Source organism: Orycteropus afer, unplaced genomic scaffold (genome assembly GCF_000298275.1).
Source record: "Orycteropus afer afer isolate SDZICR_OR568_19922 unplaced genomic scaffold, OryAfe1.0 scaffold00072, whole genome shotgun sequence".
Taxonomy (NCBI): domain Eukaryota; kingdom Metazoa; phylum Chordata; class Mammalia; order Tubulidentata; family Orycteropodidae; genus Orycteropus; species Orycteropus afer.
In genome coordinates, this window is record NW_006921659.1 from 9613310 (window position 1) to 9630091 (window position 16782).

Here is a 16782-nt window from a genome sequence, read left to right on the forward strand (position 1 = left end):
CACATATATTTATATAAGGTATATATATTTTATATATATGTTAGAATATATTTAATATATATGAGAGAATAATAATATGTATATGTCAGCAAATGTCATAGTTGTATACGATGCTAAATGTTTTATATATTTCATCTTATTTTTATCATGAGACAAATGAGGTGTTAATATCATTTTCAAAATGAGGAAATGACACATTTAGTATATGATAGAGCTGAGATTTGAATCCATAAACATCAGAGGAATCTATTTACCCACAGTAGCTCACAGAAATCATTTTGGTATGACACCTATACTGATGATAAGGTACAGCTGCCATTTTTATGATTGTTCTTTTGTTTACTCATTTTTACAGGAATTTTCAAGATGAATTACACTGAGTCCAGCCCATTGGCTGAATCAACTACGATAGGTTTTACACCTGAGTTACAAAGTATCATACCTGTGCCTTCCAATGAAACCACTTGTGAAAACTGGAGAGAGATACATCATCTAGTTTTTCATGTGGCAAATATTTGTTTTGCAATTGGGTTGGTTATTCCAACTACTCTTCACCTTCATATGATACTTCTTAGGGGGATGTTTACTCTAGGTAAGTTACTTAAGTCAGATTTTACATAACTTGTTTACCAGATGAGCTTTGTATTCAGGCTTCAGAGTATTCTTTGTTAGGTCTCCAACATACAAAAAGCATTAAGTCTTCATTAATGATCAGCTGTATATCAAGTAACTTAGAATATATGTCTTTATATATAAATATATATGCTTCTCCTTTACTTACTTAGAATAAAAATACATGTATGTTTTCATCTTTTGCTTAGATTTTCCAAATATCAGAAAATCTATTCATTTGTAATAGAACTTTTGAGCTAGAATTTGTGCTTTGAATCCTGGTTCCACCATTTGCTAACTATACATCTTGGCAAGTGAATTAACCTTTTACACCTCAGATTCCACATGTGTTAAATAAGAGTAGAAATAATACTACCTCCTAGGATTGTTGTAAGAATTAAACAAAAGTGTGAGATATAGATATAAAATATATATATGTATATATATACACATACACACTGTTGTAAGTCATGTATATGTACATATACAGATGTGCTTATATATGACTTAAAATATTCCTGACACTTACTATTTATAGTATAGTTATTATTTGAAAAGGCATTTGCTTTCTGTGATCAATAAAACAAAATTGGGAACAAAAGCTATTACCTAGACACAATAGTTCAAGTCAAACTTTTTTTGGGGGGTGGGGGTTGGGCAGTAACTCTATTAAAAATATTAAATCTATTATTTTAGTCAGTGATTCTTGACAAATTACTCTCTGTGTGATTATTTCCCTGATGACCTATTTATTCAGGTGTGTTTTTGAGCACTTGTAATGTGTCAGACAGATATTGAAGAAGGTGATATCTGTCCTTGAGAAAGACACTTTTATGGTGGCCAGAAGAGAAACGGGTAGGCAGTAACAACAGTATGACATGTTAGGTGCTGTGATGCAGGTGTGGCACATAGTGTTAGGGAAAACAGATAGGGTGAGAGGTTTAGTAGGAAGGTGGAACAAGGTCCCGCTGAGGAGAGGACATTGGGACTAGGTTTTTGAAGATGAGCGGGATTTTTCCAAATGTGAGTGTGTGCAGCACTCCAGGCACAGGGCACAGAGGAGGAGGAAAATTTAGCATATTGGAGGGAATGAAGAACAGGTCATTATGCCTCAAATATATGAGAAGTAGGAAGGAATAGTGGTAGAGAAATTGCTGGAAGATAGCTAGAAGGCAGCTTGTGGGACTTCTGTGGCATGCTAAGGAATGTAGACTTTTCCTCTTGTTTTTTTAAGAAAATAAATGGTATGCATTCATTAATACTCTAGGCAGGTAACTGGCTGGAGTGTCAAGGAAAGTTTGGAGAAGTACCAGGTTGGAGGGTGAGAGCTGCAGTGGATGGAATGTGAAGTTAGAGGCAGGGCATCCAGTTAAGAGACTTCTTCATTTGTCCAAGCCAAAGATGATAAGGTAGAGAACTTTTGCAGTGAGAGGATGAGGGATGGATTGGAGAATTGTTCCGGATTAGAATAGTAGGACTCAAAGACTGGCTGGCTGTAGGATGTTGGCTTGGGGTGTAGGAACTGATGTTGACTGGATTTCAACTTGGATATAACTATGCTACCTCTGAGCTCTGGTAGCGTAGTGCCTAAGGCACCTGACTGCTAACCAGAAGTCTGGCAGTTCAAACCCACCAGCCACTCCTCGGAAGGAAGGTTGGGCAATCTACTTCCATAGTGATACTGCCTCGGAAACCCAAGGAGGGGTCACTAAGAGTTGGGTCCGACTCGATGGCACATAACAACAACAACAACAACCTCTGAGTAAAGTAGAGATTGCCCTAGGAGGAGCAAGGTATTGAATGAGACAGAAAAGAGCACTATATCAAAATGCAAAATCAAATGACACATTTTAAAACAGGATTTTAAAGATTGAATGAACCAGGGAGATCATCTATTCCATTCTACAAATGGGGAAACTGAGGCACAGACAAGTTAAGACTGAGGGAAATGACGGAAGTAGGACTATAATTCAGGTCCTCTACCTGCCCACTCAGTCCTTAACTTTTACTACCCTGTCTTCTTTAGGTAATAGTATTTAAATTTCCTTAAATATTTGCTATAAAGTATTATTTAAAGAACATTGCAATTTTTACATTTTGAGCCATTCTTCAGGTGTCTCAAATCATTCAGATATCCCAAATCATTCTGATGAAATAAAAAATTACACATGAATAGTTAGCATTTATACATTTGTGTGTGTCATTGATGTATTTGTATCATGTTGACAGTTTATTTTAAATTAAAAATACATATTAACTCTCTCCATAAACTTGATCAAAAGAAACTGAGATATTTTGTCTAAAGTAAGAGAATCAATAAGGAAAAGGAGAAAGATTCCCACAGATAAATGAATAATCACCAAGTGAAAAATTCAGATGGCTAATACATTTTTGTAAAATATTCCACTTTACCAATAATTATGGAAATGCAAAATACATAACTTCTCACTATCAAATAAAAGCTTTCAAATTTTGTAATATTGACAACTTGATGCTAGCATTCCCTACAAGTAGGATTGCAAATATGTATAAACTTTTGAGGAAAAAAAAAACTTCAATGTCATTAAAAACTATGAAGTTTATTAACCTTGATTTTAGGGAATCCACACTAAGTAAGCAATCAGAAATACAGATCAATTTTTAGGGACAAAATGTCATTGCTACTTATATTACCAAAACTTACACCCCAAAACTCTCATCTACTCAACAGTAGGAGGAAGTTTAAATAAATTTTGGTTTAATAAATTGCAGTCATTAAAAACTATGCTTACAAAGAAGAATGAAGTAAACCAGAGATTCATGGAAACAATTAGTTCTAGTGACTGGTACACCATGTGATCCGCAGCCTATATGACTATGAGACCAGAAGAACTAGATGGTGCCTGGCTACCACTGTCAACCACTTGGAGGGGGATCTATGTAGGAGATCCTGGATAGACAGGGAGAACGATGTGGAACAAAACTCAAAATCATTGGAAAAAAAAAGGGGGGACCAGTTTTGCTGGTCTGATTGAGCCTGGTACAACCACTGAGACTAGGCCCCTAGCTGCCCTTCAGGTCTGGAATTGAACCCACACCTGTGGCTTCCAGCCAAACAAAAGAGGCATATGAGTTGAACATTTACCTCAGGTAGATACACTCCTTGGAGAGAACAATCATGGGAGAAAGAAAGACTTTTTATGCACAGGGATACAGCTCAGGAGGCAGGAATGCATGGAGGGATACACACAGGGAAGAGGTAACTGTGGGAGGAAGTGGGAGGTGAGCTGTTGCATTGGGGTAAACTGTGGTCAATGTCATGAGACAATGTGTGTGTGAACTGCTGTATGGAAAGTGAATTTGCTCTGTAAACTTTCACCCAAATCACAATTAATAAAAAAACTATGCTTACAAAGAGTTTTAATGAAATGGGAAAATAACTGCAATAAGTAAAAAATTAGGTTTTAAAATTATATACACAAGAGAAGATCCAAGATGGTGGCCTAGACAGATATACTACCAGACCCACTACAGAAAAAAGACTCAGGAAACCAGGTGAAATGGATATGGATGACAATCTTGGCACCCAGAGCTTCAGATAAACGGATTAAGAAGTACATCAAATACTGTTGAGAGAAAGTGACTGAATGAAGACAGAGAACAAGGAGGCATATGGAGTGGTAAACTGCCAACAGCATGTAGCCATTTTTGGTTATTGCAAGCAGTGTTTCCACTGGAGCAGGAACCAGATAACCAGCTCCACTCACCCAGGAATACACCAGCACCTACATCAGTGATTAGTGATCAGAGAGATGTGATCTTCTTCCTTATCTTGTACAACCACCTGGTAACCAGAGACATGCTCCTCCCATCCCCACCCACCGGGTGGCTGGTACATGCGCCTGCCACTGCCAGGGCTGCTTTCTTCTCCGTTTTATCTTTCTTCTTAGCTCTTCCCTTTTCTTTCCCTTTGTTTCTTTTTACTTCCTTTTCCTTTACCTTTTATGAATGGATGCCTCACCAAAGAAGACATTCAGGAGGCCAACAAACACATGAAGAAATGCTAGCCATTAGAGAGATGCAAATCAAAACAGCACCCCAACATTAATAGCAAAGTTAATAAAAATGTTGGCAGGAGTGTGGAGAGACTGGAAACTGTATACACTGTTAGTGGGACTGTGCTGCAACCACTGTGGAAATTGGTATTAGCTGCCTAGACTTGGTTTTGACTCAGTGAATCAGAGCAACGACCTGTGTATAAATTTAACACTTCCTCATCCTGTGCCATCCTCACAATCATTGCTGTGTTTGAGCCCATTGTTGCAGCCGCTGTGTCAGCCCATCTTGTTGAGGATCTTCCTCTTTTTCACTGATCCTTTACTTTACCAAGCATGTCCTTCTCCAGGGATGGGCCCCTCTTGATTACATGACCAAAGGACAAGAGACAGAGTCTTGCCATCCTTGCTTCTATGGAGTATTCCAGTGGTACTTTTTCCAAGAGAGATTTGTTTGTTCTTCTGGCAGTCCATGATATATTCTATATTTTTTGCCAACACCATAATTCAAGGATGTCAATTCTTCTTTGGTCTTCCTAATTCATTGTCCAACTTTCGTATGCATATGAGGAGATTGAAAATACCATTTCTTGGGTCAGGTACACCTTAGTCTTCAAAGTGACATCTTTGCTCTTTAACTTTAAAGAGATCTTTTGCAGCACATCTGCCCAGTACAGTATGTTATTTGATTTTTTGACTGCCGCTTTTGTGGGTATTCATTGTGGGTCTAAGTAGAAGGAAATCTTTGACAACTTCAATATTTTCTCCATTTATAATGATGTTGCTTATTGGTCCAGTTGTGAAGGGTTTTTTTTTTTTTTTTTTCTTTTTTTTTAAAGTTGAGATGTAATCCATACTGAAAGATATATAGTCTTTAATTTTCATCAGTAAGTGTTTTCTAGTCCTCTTTGTTTTCAACATGTGAAGTTCTGTCATGTGTCACAGGGTGTTAATGAGTATTCTTTCAGTCCTAATGCCACTTTCTTCTCCATAGTCCAGCTTCTTAGATTATTAGTTCGCTATACAAATTGAAGGGAGCTCTCATGGCATAGTGCCTAAGGTGTTTGACTGCTAACTGGAAGGCTGGTGTTTCAAACCCACCAGCCACTCCTTGGAAGGAAGAGTGGGCAGTCTACTTCCGTAGAGATATTGCCTCAGAAACCCAACAAGGGGTCGCTATGAGTTGAATCAACTCAACAGCATTGATTTTGTTCTTTTGGTTTTATATAAATTGAAAAGTGTGATGAAAAGATGCAACTGTGTGCACCTTTCCTGATTTTAATCCATGCAGTATCCCCTTGTTCTGTTCAAGCAACTGCCTCTTTTTGTATGTATGGGTCCTCATGAGCTCAATTAAGTGTTCTGCAATTCACATTCTTTGCAGTGTTATCCATAATTTATTATGATCTGCACAGTTGAATGCCTTTGCATAGTCAATAAAACACAGGTAAACATCTTTCTGGTATTCTTTGCTTTTAGACAAGCCCCATCTGACATCAGCAATGGTATACTGCATTCTGCATCCTTAAAAAATTGGAAGTAGAAATACCATATGATCCAGCAATCTCACTACTAGTTATATATCCCAGAGAAATAAGAGCTGTGACATGAATAGATACATGCACATCCAGGCTTATTGCAACACTATTCACAGTAGCCAATAAATGGAAACAACCTAAGTGTCCACCCACAGGTAAATCGATAAACAAGCCATGGTACATAAATACAATGGAATACTATACAATGAATGAATAATGAATCTGTGAAACACCTCATAACATGGATGAACCTAGAGGACATTATGCTGAATGAAATTAGTTAATCACAAAAGGACAAATATTGTATGAGATGACTACTGTAAAAAGGCAAGAAAGGATTTACACACATACAAAGGAACATTCTTTGACAGCTACCAGGGTGGAAGTAGAATAGCAGGTAAATCGCTTAACTAGAAAACCAAATGAAACCCATTGCCATTGAGTTGATACCAACTGATAGTGACCCTATAGGACAGAGTAGAACTGCCCCCATAGGGTTTCCAAGGCTGAAAATCTTTACAGAAGCAGAGTGCCTCATATTTCTCTTGCAGAGTGGCTGGTAGGTTTGAACTGCCAATCTTTGGTTAGCAACCCAGTGCTTTAACCACAGCACCACCAGAGTTCCCTCACTTACTGGAAGGTAGATACGTATTAACTTGGGTAAAGTGAAGGACAATATCTAATAAGGGGGAATTCAGCACAAAATGATCAAGGCAATAGAAGACACTGGGAGGAGCATAAGAGTTAAAGGCAGCAAAGGTAAATAGTATTACATACACAGTCCTGTAATAACAGTAATCTACGAGTAGATACATAGATAGGCATTCAAACTGAAAGGAGGGGAAAGACAAATGGAATACAACCACAATATATACATAGGTTTGACAGAGATATTTCTAAGTATATATTTGCATGTGCTGCAAAAATACCCATGAATATAGTAGAGCATACAGGGGGCAAAGTTATGAAAACTTAGCCATAACCATACACCTTGAAGGAGTGAGTTGCTGGACCTGGGGCTTAGTACCATAGTCTCAGGAGACACCAATCAATTGTGTCCACAAAGACAGTGTTCTCCATCCTATTTTGGTGAGTAGTGACTGGGGTCTTAAAAGCTTGTGAGTAGCTGTCTAATGTGCAACTCTCTGTCTTTCCCCATGAGGAGGAAAGAAGAGTGAAGAAAATCAAAGACACAATAAAACATTTAGTCCAGAGGACTCAGAGACCACGTGAACCCTAGCCTCCATGATCCTGATAGCAGAAGAACTAGATGGTGCCCTGCTACCACTGCTGACCACTCTGAAAGGGATCACAGTAGGAAGTCCTGGATAGAGAGGGTGAAAATTGTGGAACAAAACTCAAAATAATAAAAAAGACTGGGCTTACTGGTCTGATGGAGACTGGTGGAACCCCCTTGAAGCAGGAGAAGGAAATGAAGGAATTATAACCTTTGCCCAACCTAAATAGGGAAATCTCTTGAGCAGTGAAACAACTTGTGAGGCCAAAGACATCCGGCTCGGGCCGGCTTAAACAACCATGTATAGAGAGTGGAAAATTCCTCTGCCCTGTTCCCCCTCCCTTCTTCCTCTGCCCATACTCCTCCTCCTCACTTCTGCTCAGGCACGTTTAACTTCTGTAAAAACTGCTAGCTGCAGGTGCTCTTTTTTCAGGTGACCAATCACCCTTTTACCCCAAATACCCCAGGAGAAGAGCTCCATAAAAGCCCCATGTGGCCTTCGGGGCTCAGTCTCTGGATGTGAACCCACTGAGTCTGTGCTAGCACACAGAAATAAAGTCCTTCCTTTTTTCACCATCCTGCTTGGTGTTAGCGTTTCCCTTGACTGCTCCTGTAACACCCTGAGACTATGGCCCTTAGCCACCTTTCAGGCCCGAAACTGAACTCACCCCTGGAGCTGAACTTTCAGCCAAATGATAGATCTATAAGGTTAACAGTAACACAGGGAGGTTCACTCCCCTTAGACTGACCAGCCATATGAACCAAAAGGACTGCCTTTGCCCAGAGGTAAAGCTCAGAAGGCAGGAAGCAATAGGAGAGAAGGACAAATGGAAACAGGAAACACAGGGAGGCAGTGGCAAGAGTGCTTTTACATTTTGGGGATTGCAATCAATGTCACAAAATAAAATGTGTGTGAATTGTTGAATGGTAAACCAGTTTGCTCTGTAAACTTTCATCTAAATCACAATTAAATGTTAAAAATAAATAAAAATAAAATTATATGTGCAATATATTTGCCACCAGGTAAAAATGCATAAACTCTTAGGAAGTACTAAATGGCAATGACAGTTGTCTTTATCACATGGAATTACATTTCTCCCTTTTAAAAAACATTTTTTCCATACTTAAATTTTCTGCAACAAAGCACGTTTTTTTCTCTTATCAGATAAAAACCAAAAAGGAACTTGGTGTGATGTTTGGTTTTTGTAATGCTTAAGTATTTTCAAAAATGTGTTTGATTTATTTTATACATGGAGGATAACACATCTATTCAGGTACTTGCTGATGCAGTATTCTAGACATTAACATGTTCATTTGTTGTTCAACAGGATGCACCTTTTATATCATCTGGGCCACTCTCTACCGATGTGCCTTGGATATAATGATCTGGAATTCTGTGTTCTTGGGTGTCAACATTTTGCATCTTTCATATCTTTTGTACAAGAAAAGACCGGTAATTGCTAAAAATTAATAAGCTAAAAATATTGTAAAAGTATCTTGCTTAAACTTGAGAATAAACACCTAACATTTTAGTCCCTTTATTATAATTTATCTCAACATTAGACTTTCTGTTTATATGTACCTGAAAGCGGGACATTTGAATACCATGAAAATTATTCTACAAGCATGTTTTTTATTTTTGTTTTTAATCGTTAGAACAATTTAGACGTGAGAGAACATGAACAGTAGCTTCTCTTTTTAGTCATATAATGTGATTTATTTGTTTATTGATATTTAAATGTCACTTGAGAATATCTTTGTCTAGCTATAAAATTAATTACTAAAAGGCAACTTCCATAAGCATACTAATAATTTTCTTGCTGTCTTCTGATGTAATGACTATATATTTTTTTTATGCTCAACATCTTCATTTAAGGAAATCGTCATTTTTAGTGGATTGTTACAAAAACAACATTTAGCTTGTTCTTTTCAACTCTGATTTAGTTTGTTGTGTTTCTTAGATGATACAAGGAAAAAAAAAAAGATGTAAATAGAGTCAGACAATAGCAGGGCTTCTAGCAGTCATTCCATGCAAGTTTATCTACTGTGCTAAGTACAAACATTCAGTAAAGTAAATTATATGCTTGCCCTAGTCTTGTATTCAAGACCATACCTATTAGAAACAAGACACCTCACAGGGAATTATAATATTCATGATTTAGATGATATTTGCAATGGGCATTCCACTAGGTTGTAACTTCCTCAAACATAGTAACCATGTCTGTTTTGCTTGCTAGTCAGTTTTCCTTAACTTATGCTGTGTAATAAACAAGTTGAAAATAGTGACTCAGAATAGCAACAGTTTTTTTTCTCACCTTACATGTCAACTCTGGCAGCTGTATGTCAGCTGTGTTTTTGTTCTACCTGTCTTTTCATTTCAAGGTCTATGCCGAATAGCAGGTTCTGTTTTGGACTTGCATCGTGTTCACGGCAGAGAGAAAAATACAAGAGAACAAAGAGAAACATCCAGGGCTTCTTAAAATTTTCCTTAAAAGTGGCATGTATCACCTCTCACAATTCACTGGCCGAAGAAAGTTGCATAGTTTCCTAGATCTGCTATAACAAAGTATGCTTGAAACAACAGAGATTTATCCTTTCACAGTTCTAGAAGCCAGAAGTCCGAAATCAAGGTGTTGGCAGTGCCACTTTCCCTCCAAAGGCTCTAGGGGAGAACCCTTCCTTTCCTGTTCCAGCTTTTAGTGGCTCCAGATGTTCTTTGGCTTATGGCAGCAGAACTACCATCTGTGCCTCCCTTCATATGACCTTCCTTATGTCTCTCTGTGTCGCTCATCTATTTCCTTTCTCTTATAAGGCCACCAGTGCTGGGAGTTAGGTGTCCTTATGAGGGCTACTATTCAATCCACTACAGGACTTGACATAGCCAAAACAGACAATGGGGAGGAGGAATGAAGGGATGTGTAATCCTCTTACATGGGATAGAGGCAACAAATAACTGGGAAAATAGTATGGTCTATCATCCTAATGGATCCCTCTTCCTATCAACCATAAGGGGCACATCAAAAAACAAAACAAAACAAAAAAAAAACACTCACTGCCATGAAGTCGGATCCAACTTATAGTGACCCTTCCTTGGGTTTCTGAGGCGGTATCACTACAGAAGTAGATTGCCCGATCTTCCTTCCAAGGAGTGGCTGGTGAGTTTGAACTGCTAGCTTTCTGGTTAGCAGTCACATGCCTTAGGCACTACGCCACCAGCGCTCCCAACTGGCTCATCCAAAACCAAACCAAACTCACTGCCATCAAGTTGGATCTGACTCGTAGTGACCCTTCCTTGGTTTCCAAGGGGATACTACTACAGAAGTAGATTGCCACATCTTCTTTCCCAGGAGTGGCTGGTGGGTTTGAACCGCCAGCCTTCTGGTTAGCAGTCAACTGCCTTAGGCACTATACTGTACATAGTAGATGTTTAATAAAGGATTTGATAAGTGGAAGCTTTCCAAGAGGAGAAGAAGAACAAAAAGGACTCATGTAAGAACTGGGACTTGAGCTGAGATTTGCTGGATGACCAGATTATAAATACAAGTCAATTGATTGCTCAGTTCATGTGTTCATTACTGTGCCACACTGGCTCGTGTGCATGCTAGAAGAAAGGCTCATGTGTGAATAAATGACTTTAAAAGCTCATTATAGGAGCTCTTGAGTGGGATGGGTAGATGATAATAATGAGGATTACAGTCCTGACTTGCAGAACTTGCTGAAACCCCAAAACATAAGATTTAGATGTTGCTGATGTGATGGTAGTACCAAGTAGGTAAATCACTTAGTATCTGTGCTTTTATTTCTTTGTGGACTATAAACCTACTTTTAAAAAAAATGTAAACACTAGCTCTTCATTAAAATAGAGCAGCAGGACAAGAGCATTGCAAATGCGAGTGATGTCTGAGTAGCTCTCGTGATCTCGGTGTATGAGCTTCATAATGTGCCTGCTGTAGATTTCACTGGGACACATGACCCTTTGATCTGAACCCCAGAGTTCATTCACTGTCCAGTACAGTTTTCCATCCTCACAATTAGCATGACTAAGAGGGGGCCAATGAGGGAATGTAACCTAATGAGAGAATCTGACCAGAGGTGATTAAGCAACACTGCTTTTCTTTTCCTCCTGTAGCCAGACTTATTCACCAGTGGGTTCTTCAGTCTGCAGAGTGCATTACAGGTTTAGGATGGAAGTGCTCCACTGAAACTTTACATCTTTCTTTTTCCCTTCTCTTTGCTTGAGAATAAATAAATGAGAAGCAATTATTGCAGATACGAATATTTGTTTTCCTGTATTGGAGATACAATGATCAGTGTATTCTTGTTTTCATTAATTTCTTTCCACATTGATTTCTGTTTTGTCATCTTGCTATAATATTTAAAAGTTAATGTAATCTCTTTTCTTTTTTTATGTTGCATAATATCTTTTCTTGTGATATGAAAGGTTTTTAAACATGAAAACATTTTGTATTGTTTGTAGAGAGTGCTAAGATTGGGAAGGTGAATGCCAAGACAACATTTAAAACCTCAGCAGTTGCTTTATAGCCCATAGAAAGAGTGTGGTTAATAGTGCAAATCTTTTCCATATGCTCTTAGAGTTTAACTGCAAAAATGCCCTTTTAGAATCTAGAGTAGAAATGTGTATCACCACTTAATCTCTGTGAAAGATTCAGTGTACCTAATACAGAAAGGTGATAGTATGCATCAAAGTTTTGTTTATCCTTAAAGTTGTGTTGTGACTACAGAAGTCAGTGTTTTGGTACTGCATTAACACAGCATCTCTTCATTACTGTATTTCAGGTAAAGATCGAAAAGGAACTCAGTGGCATCTACCGGCGATTGTTTGAACCACTACGTGTGTCTCCAGATTTGTTCAGAAGATTAACTGGACAGTTTTGTATGATCCAAACATTGAAAAAGGGTCAGACTTACGCTATAGAGGACAAAACTTCTGTTGATGACCGCCTGAGTATTCTTCTGAAAGGAAAGTAAGTGTTCTGTGAAAATTGAAATTCCCAGTTTGCCTTTAATCTCATCATAGCCTTTGGGTAGGAATGAATGGGAGGGAATATTGCCAGCTAATGGAGGAGATGGTCATAGAGTTTGTTGTTGGTGAAATTTCATTTCACAACTACTTTTTGAAGTTATGCTATAGAGCAACATACTAGAGTTTACCGCTCTGAATCTTGTCGATATCAGGATTTTCAATTGTGAGTATTTTAACTTTGTTTTTTTTAACCTTTTCTTTTTCAAGTTAATGAGTCAAAATTAAAGAAGATTTAAAGTAGGCATTAAAATTGAATAAGCTTCTGAACATTATTTTGGTGGGGGTGGTGGCAGGAATATCAATTTTTTGGGGAGAACCTAAGTGTATGTCTGTGATTCTAGCATAATTATATATCCCACTGTTTTCTTTCTCAAAAGTATCCCAGTTTGAATAATAAATTGTATCATCATTCCTGTGTAATAGAAATGATAACCGTTGAGTCAAACAAGTTAGTTGGAAGGCATATGTCTGGTTCAATGGTGGATGCTGTCTCTTCTTTTATTTTCCTTTTTTTATATTATTTTTTAAAGAAATATGTATCCTTTGTAAAGTGCTTTTTAATTATGTCAGTCATCTTTGGGATCCTTAAAACTTTAATGTAAAATACAAACCACAAAGATGGAAGATTTTAAGGATTGTCATGTTATTTATGAAATGTTTTGCGTATATTATTAACATTCATTTCTGTTACCAGAATGAAGGTCTCCTATCGAGGACATTTTCTGCATAACATTTACCCCTGTGCCTTTATAGATTCTCCTGAATTTAGATCAACTCAGATGCACAAAGATGAAAAATTCCAGGTATGTTTTGGTATGATATTTAAGATTTAAATGAATTCATATCTTGTTCAAAATCTAGAGAATATTAATAAAAAGTAGCCATGAGTTATTGAAAAAGAACTTACTAAACTTACTAAATAGTATATCTTCTATTATCCCATTAAAAAAACTTAAAATAATGTCTATATGTGTATAAAAAAAGACTTAGAAAGATATATCCTAATTTGACCATAGTAGCTCTGGTAGCATAGTGCCTAAGGCATTTGACTGCTAATCAGAAGGCTGGCAGTTCAAACCCACCAGCCACTTCTCGGAAGGAAGATTGGGCAATCTACTTCCATAGTGATACTGCATCAGAAACCCAAGGAGGGGTTGCTATGAGTCAGGTTCGACTCTACGGCAGTGAATTTGGTTTGGTTTTAGTATTAATATTACCCACCACTTGTCTGTTAGTTTATTGTACTGTAGTTGGTGGCTTGCATGTTGTTATGAGGCTGGAAGCTATGCCACCGGTATTTCAGATACCAGCAGGGACAAGTTTCAGCATAGTTTGCAGACAGAGACAGACTGGGAAGAAGGACAGGGCCATCTATTTCTGAAAAAATTGGCCACTGAAAACCTTATGAATAGTAGTGAAACACTGTCTGATATATCACTGGAAAACTTTATGAATAGCCCTGAAACATTATCTGATATAGTTCCAGAAGATGAGCCCCTCTGAGTTGGAAGGCTCTCAAACTACAACTGGGGAAGACCTGCCTCCTCAAAGTAGAGTAAACATTAATGATCTGGGTGTAGTAAAGCTTTTGGGACCTTCATTTGCTGATGGGGCATGACTCAAAATGGGAAGAAACAGCTGCAAACATCCATTAATAATCAGAACTTGGAATTAGAAAATGTGAATCTAGGAAAATTAGAAGTTATCAAAAATGAAATGGAATACATAAAGATCAATATCCTAGGCATTAGTGAGCTGAAATGGACAGATATTGGCCATTTTGAATCAGACAGTTATATATGGTCTACTAAGCTGGGAATAGCAAATTGAAGAGGGATGGCATGGCATTCATCATCACAAATGTTTCAAGATTTGTCTTGAAGTACAGTCCTGTCCCTGATGGGATAATATCTATATGCCTACAAGGAAGATCAGTTAGTATGACTATTATTCAAATATATGCACCAACCACTAAAACCAAAGATGAGGAAATTGAAGATTTTTACCAACTTCTGCAGTCTGAAATTGACCAAACATGCAATCAAGATGTATTGATTATTGTGGGTGATTAGAACATGAAAGTCAGCAACAAAGAATCATCGGTAGCTGGAAAATAATAGCCTTGGTGGTAGAAATGGTGCTGGAGATTGCATGATAGAATTTTGCAAGACCAATAATTTATTTATTGCCAATATCTTTTTTTAATAATATAAAGGGCAGCTATACACCTGGACCTTGCCAGGTGGAGTACACAGAAATCAGATCAACTACATCTGTATCTGTGGAAAGAGGTGATGGAGAAGCTCAGTATCTTCAGTCAAAACAAAGCCAGAAGATGATTGTGGAACAGATCATCAATTGCTCATGTGAAAGTTCAGATTGAAGCTGAAGTAAATTAAAATTAAAATAAGTCTATGAGAGCCAACATATGACATTGATTATATCCCACCTGAATTTAGAGACCATCTGAAGAATAGATTTGACACATTGAACACCAATGACCAAAAAAACCTGCCGAGTTGTGGGATGACATCAAGAACATCATACATGAAGAAAGCAAATGGTTATTAAAAAAACAGGAAAGGAAGAAAAGAACAAAATGGATGACAGAAGACTCTGAAATTTGCTCTTGAACAGAGAGTAGCTAAAGCAAATGGAAGAAATGACAAGATAAAAGAATTGAACAGAACATTTCAAAGGGCAGTTTAAGAAGACAAAGTAAAGTATTATAATGAAATGTGCAAAGACCTGGAGTTAGAAAACCAAAAGGGAAAAACATGCTTGGCATTTCTCAAGCTGAAAGAACTGAGAAAAAATTCAAGCTTTGAGTTGCAATATTGAAGGATTCTATGGGCAAAATATTGAATGATGCAGGAAGCATTAAAAGAAGATGGAAGGAATACACAGAGTCACTGTACTCAAAATAATTGGTCGATGTTCACCTATATCAGGAAGTAGCATATGATCAAGGACCAGTGGTATTACAGGAAGAAGTCCAAACTGCACTGAAGGAATTGGGAAAAAAAAAAAAAAAAAAGGCTCAAGGAATTGACAGAATACCCACTGAGATGTTTCAGCAAACGAATGCAGTGCTGGAGGTGCTTACTCGTTTACAACAAGAAATTTGGAAGACAGCTGATTGGAAGAGATTGATATGTGTGCCTGTTCCAAAGAAAGATGATCTAACAGAATGTAGAAATTATTGTACAATATCATTAATATCACACACAAGTAAAATTTTCTGAAGATAATTCAAAATCGGTTGCAGCAGTACATTGACAGAGATCATCTAGAAATTCAGCCTAGATTCAGAAGAGGATGTGGAATGAGGGATATCATTACTAATGTCAGATGGATTTTGGCTGAAAGCAAAGAATATCAGAATGATGTTCATCTGTGTTTTATTGACTATGCAAAGATATTCGACTATGAGGGTCATAACAAATTATGATTAACATTGCAAAGAATGGGAATTCCAGAACACTTAATTGTGCTCATGAAGAACCTGTACATAGACTAAGAGGCACTGTTCACACAGAACAAAGGGAAACTGAATGGTTTAAAATCAGTAAAGTTGTGTGTCAGGGTTGTATCCTTTCACCATATTTATTCAATCTGTATGCTGAACAAATAATCTGAGAAGCTGAAGTCTATGAAGAAGAACACAACATCAGGAGTGGAAGAATACTCATTAACAACCTGAAATATGCCGATAACACAACCTTGCTTGTGGAGAGTAAAGATGACTTGAAGCACTTACTGATGAAGATCAGACCTTACAGACTTCAGTATGGATTACACCTCAACATTAAAAAAAAAAAAAAAAATCCTCACAACTGGACTAATAAGCAACATTACAATAAATGGAGAAAAGATTGAAGGTGTCAATGATTTCATTTTACTTGGATCCACAATCAACACTCGTGGAAACAGCAGTCAAGAAATCAGATGCTGTATTGCTTTGGGCAAATCTACTGCAAAGATGTCACTTTAAAGACTAAGTAAGATATACCTAACCCAATCCATGGTATTTTTAGTTGCCTCATATGAATGTGAGGGAGTTCTGGTAGCATAGTGGCTAAAGCACTTGACTGCTAACCAGAAGGCTGGTGGTTCAAACCCACCAGCCATTCCTCGGAAGGAAGGTTGGGCAATCCTACTTCCGTAGTGATACTACCTTGGAAACCCAAGGAAGGGTCGCTATGAGTCATGAGTCGGGGCCGACTCAACGGCATATAACAACAACAACAACAACATATGAATGTGAAAGCTAGGCAATGAGTAAGTAAAACTGAAGAAGAATTGATGCCTTGGAAT

General features: G+C 37.6%; 1 protein-coding gene across 1 annotated transcript in view; it reads left to right on the forward strand.

Moving 5' to 3' along the window:
• The first annotated feature begins 366 nt into the window (after positions 1 to 366).
• Positions 367 to 16782, forward strand: part of BVES (blood vessel epicardial substance) — a 53713-nt gene continuing 37297 nt past the window's right edge. Inside the window, exons 1-4 of the mRNA XM_007940849.1 lie at positions 367 to 592; positions 8750 to 8874; positions 12219 to 12406; positions 13160 to 13268. Of these exons, the coding sequence (XP_007939040.1) occupies positions 367 to 592; positions 8750 to 8874; positions 12219 to 12406; positions 13160 to 13268 (648 nt within the window). The remainder of the gene's footprint in view (positions 593 to 8749; positions 8875 to 12218; positions 12407 to 13159; positions 13269 to 16782) is intronic.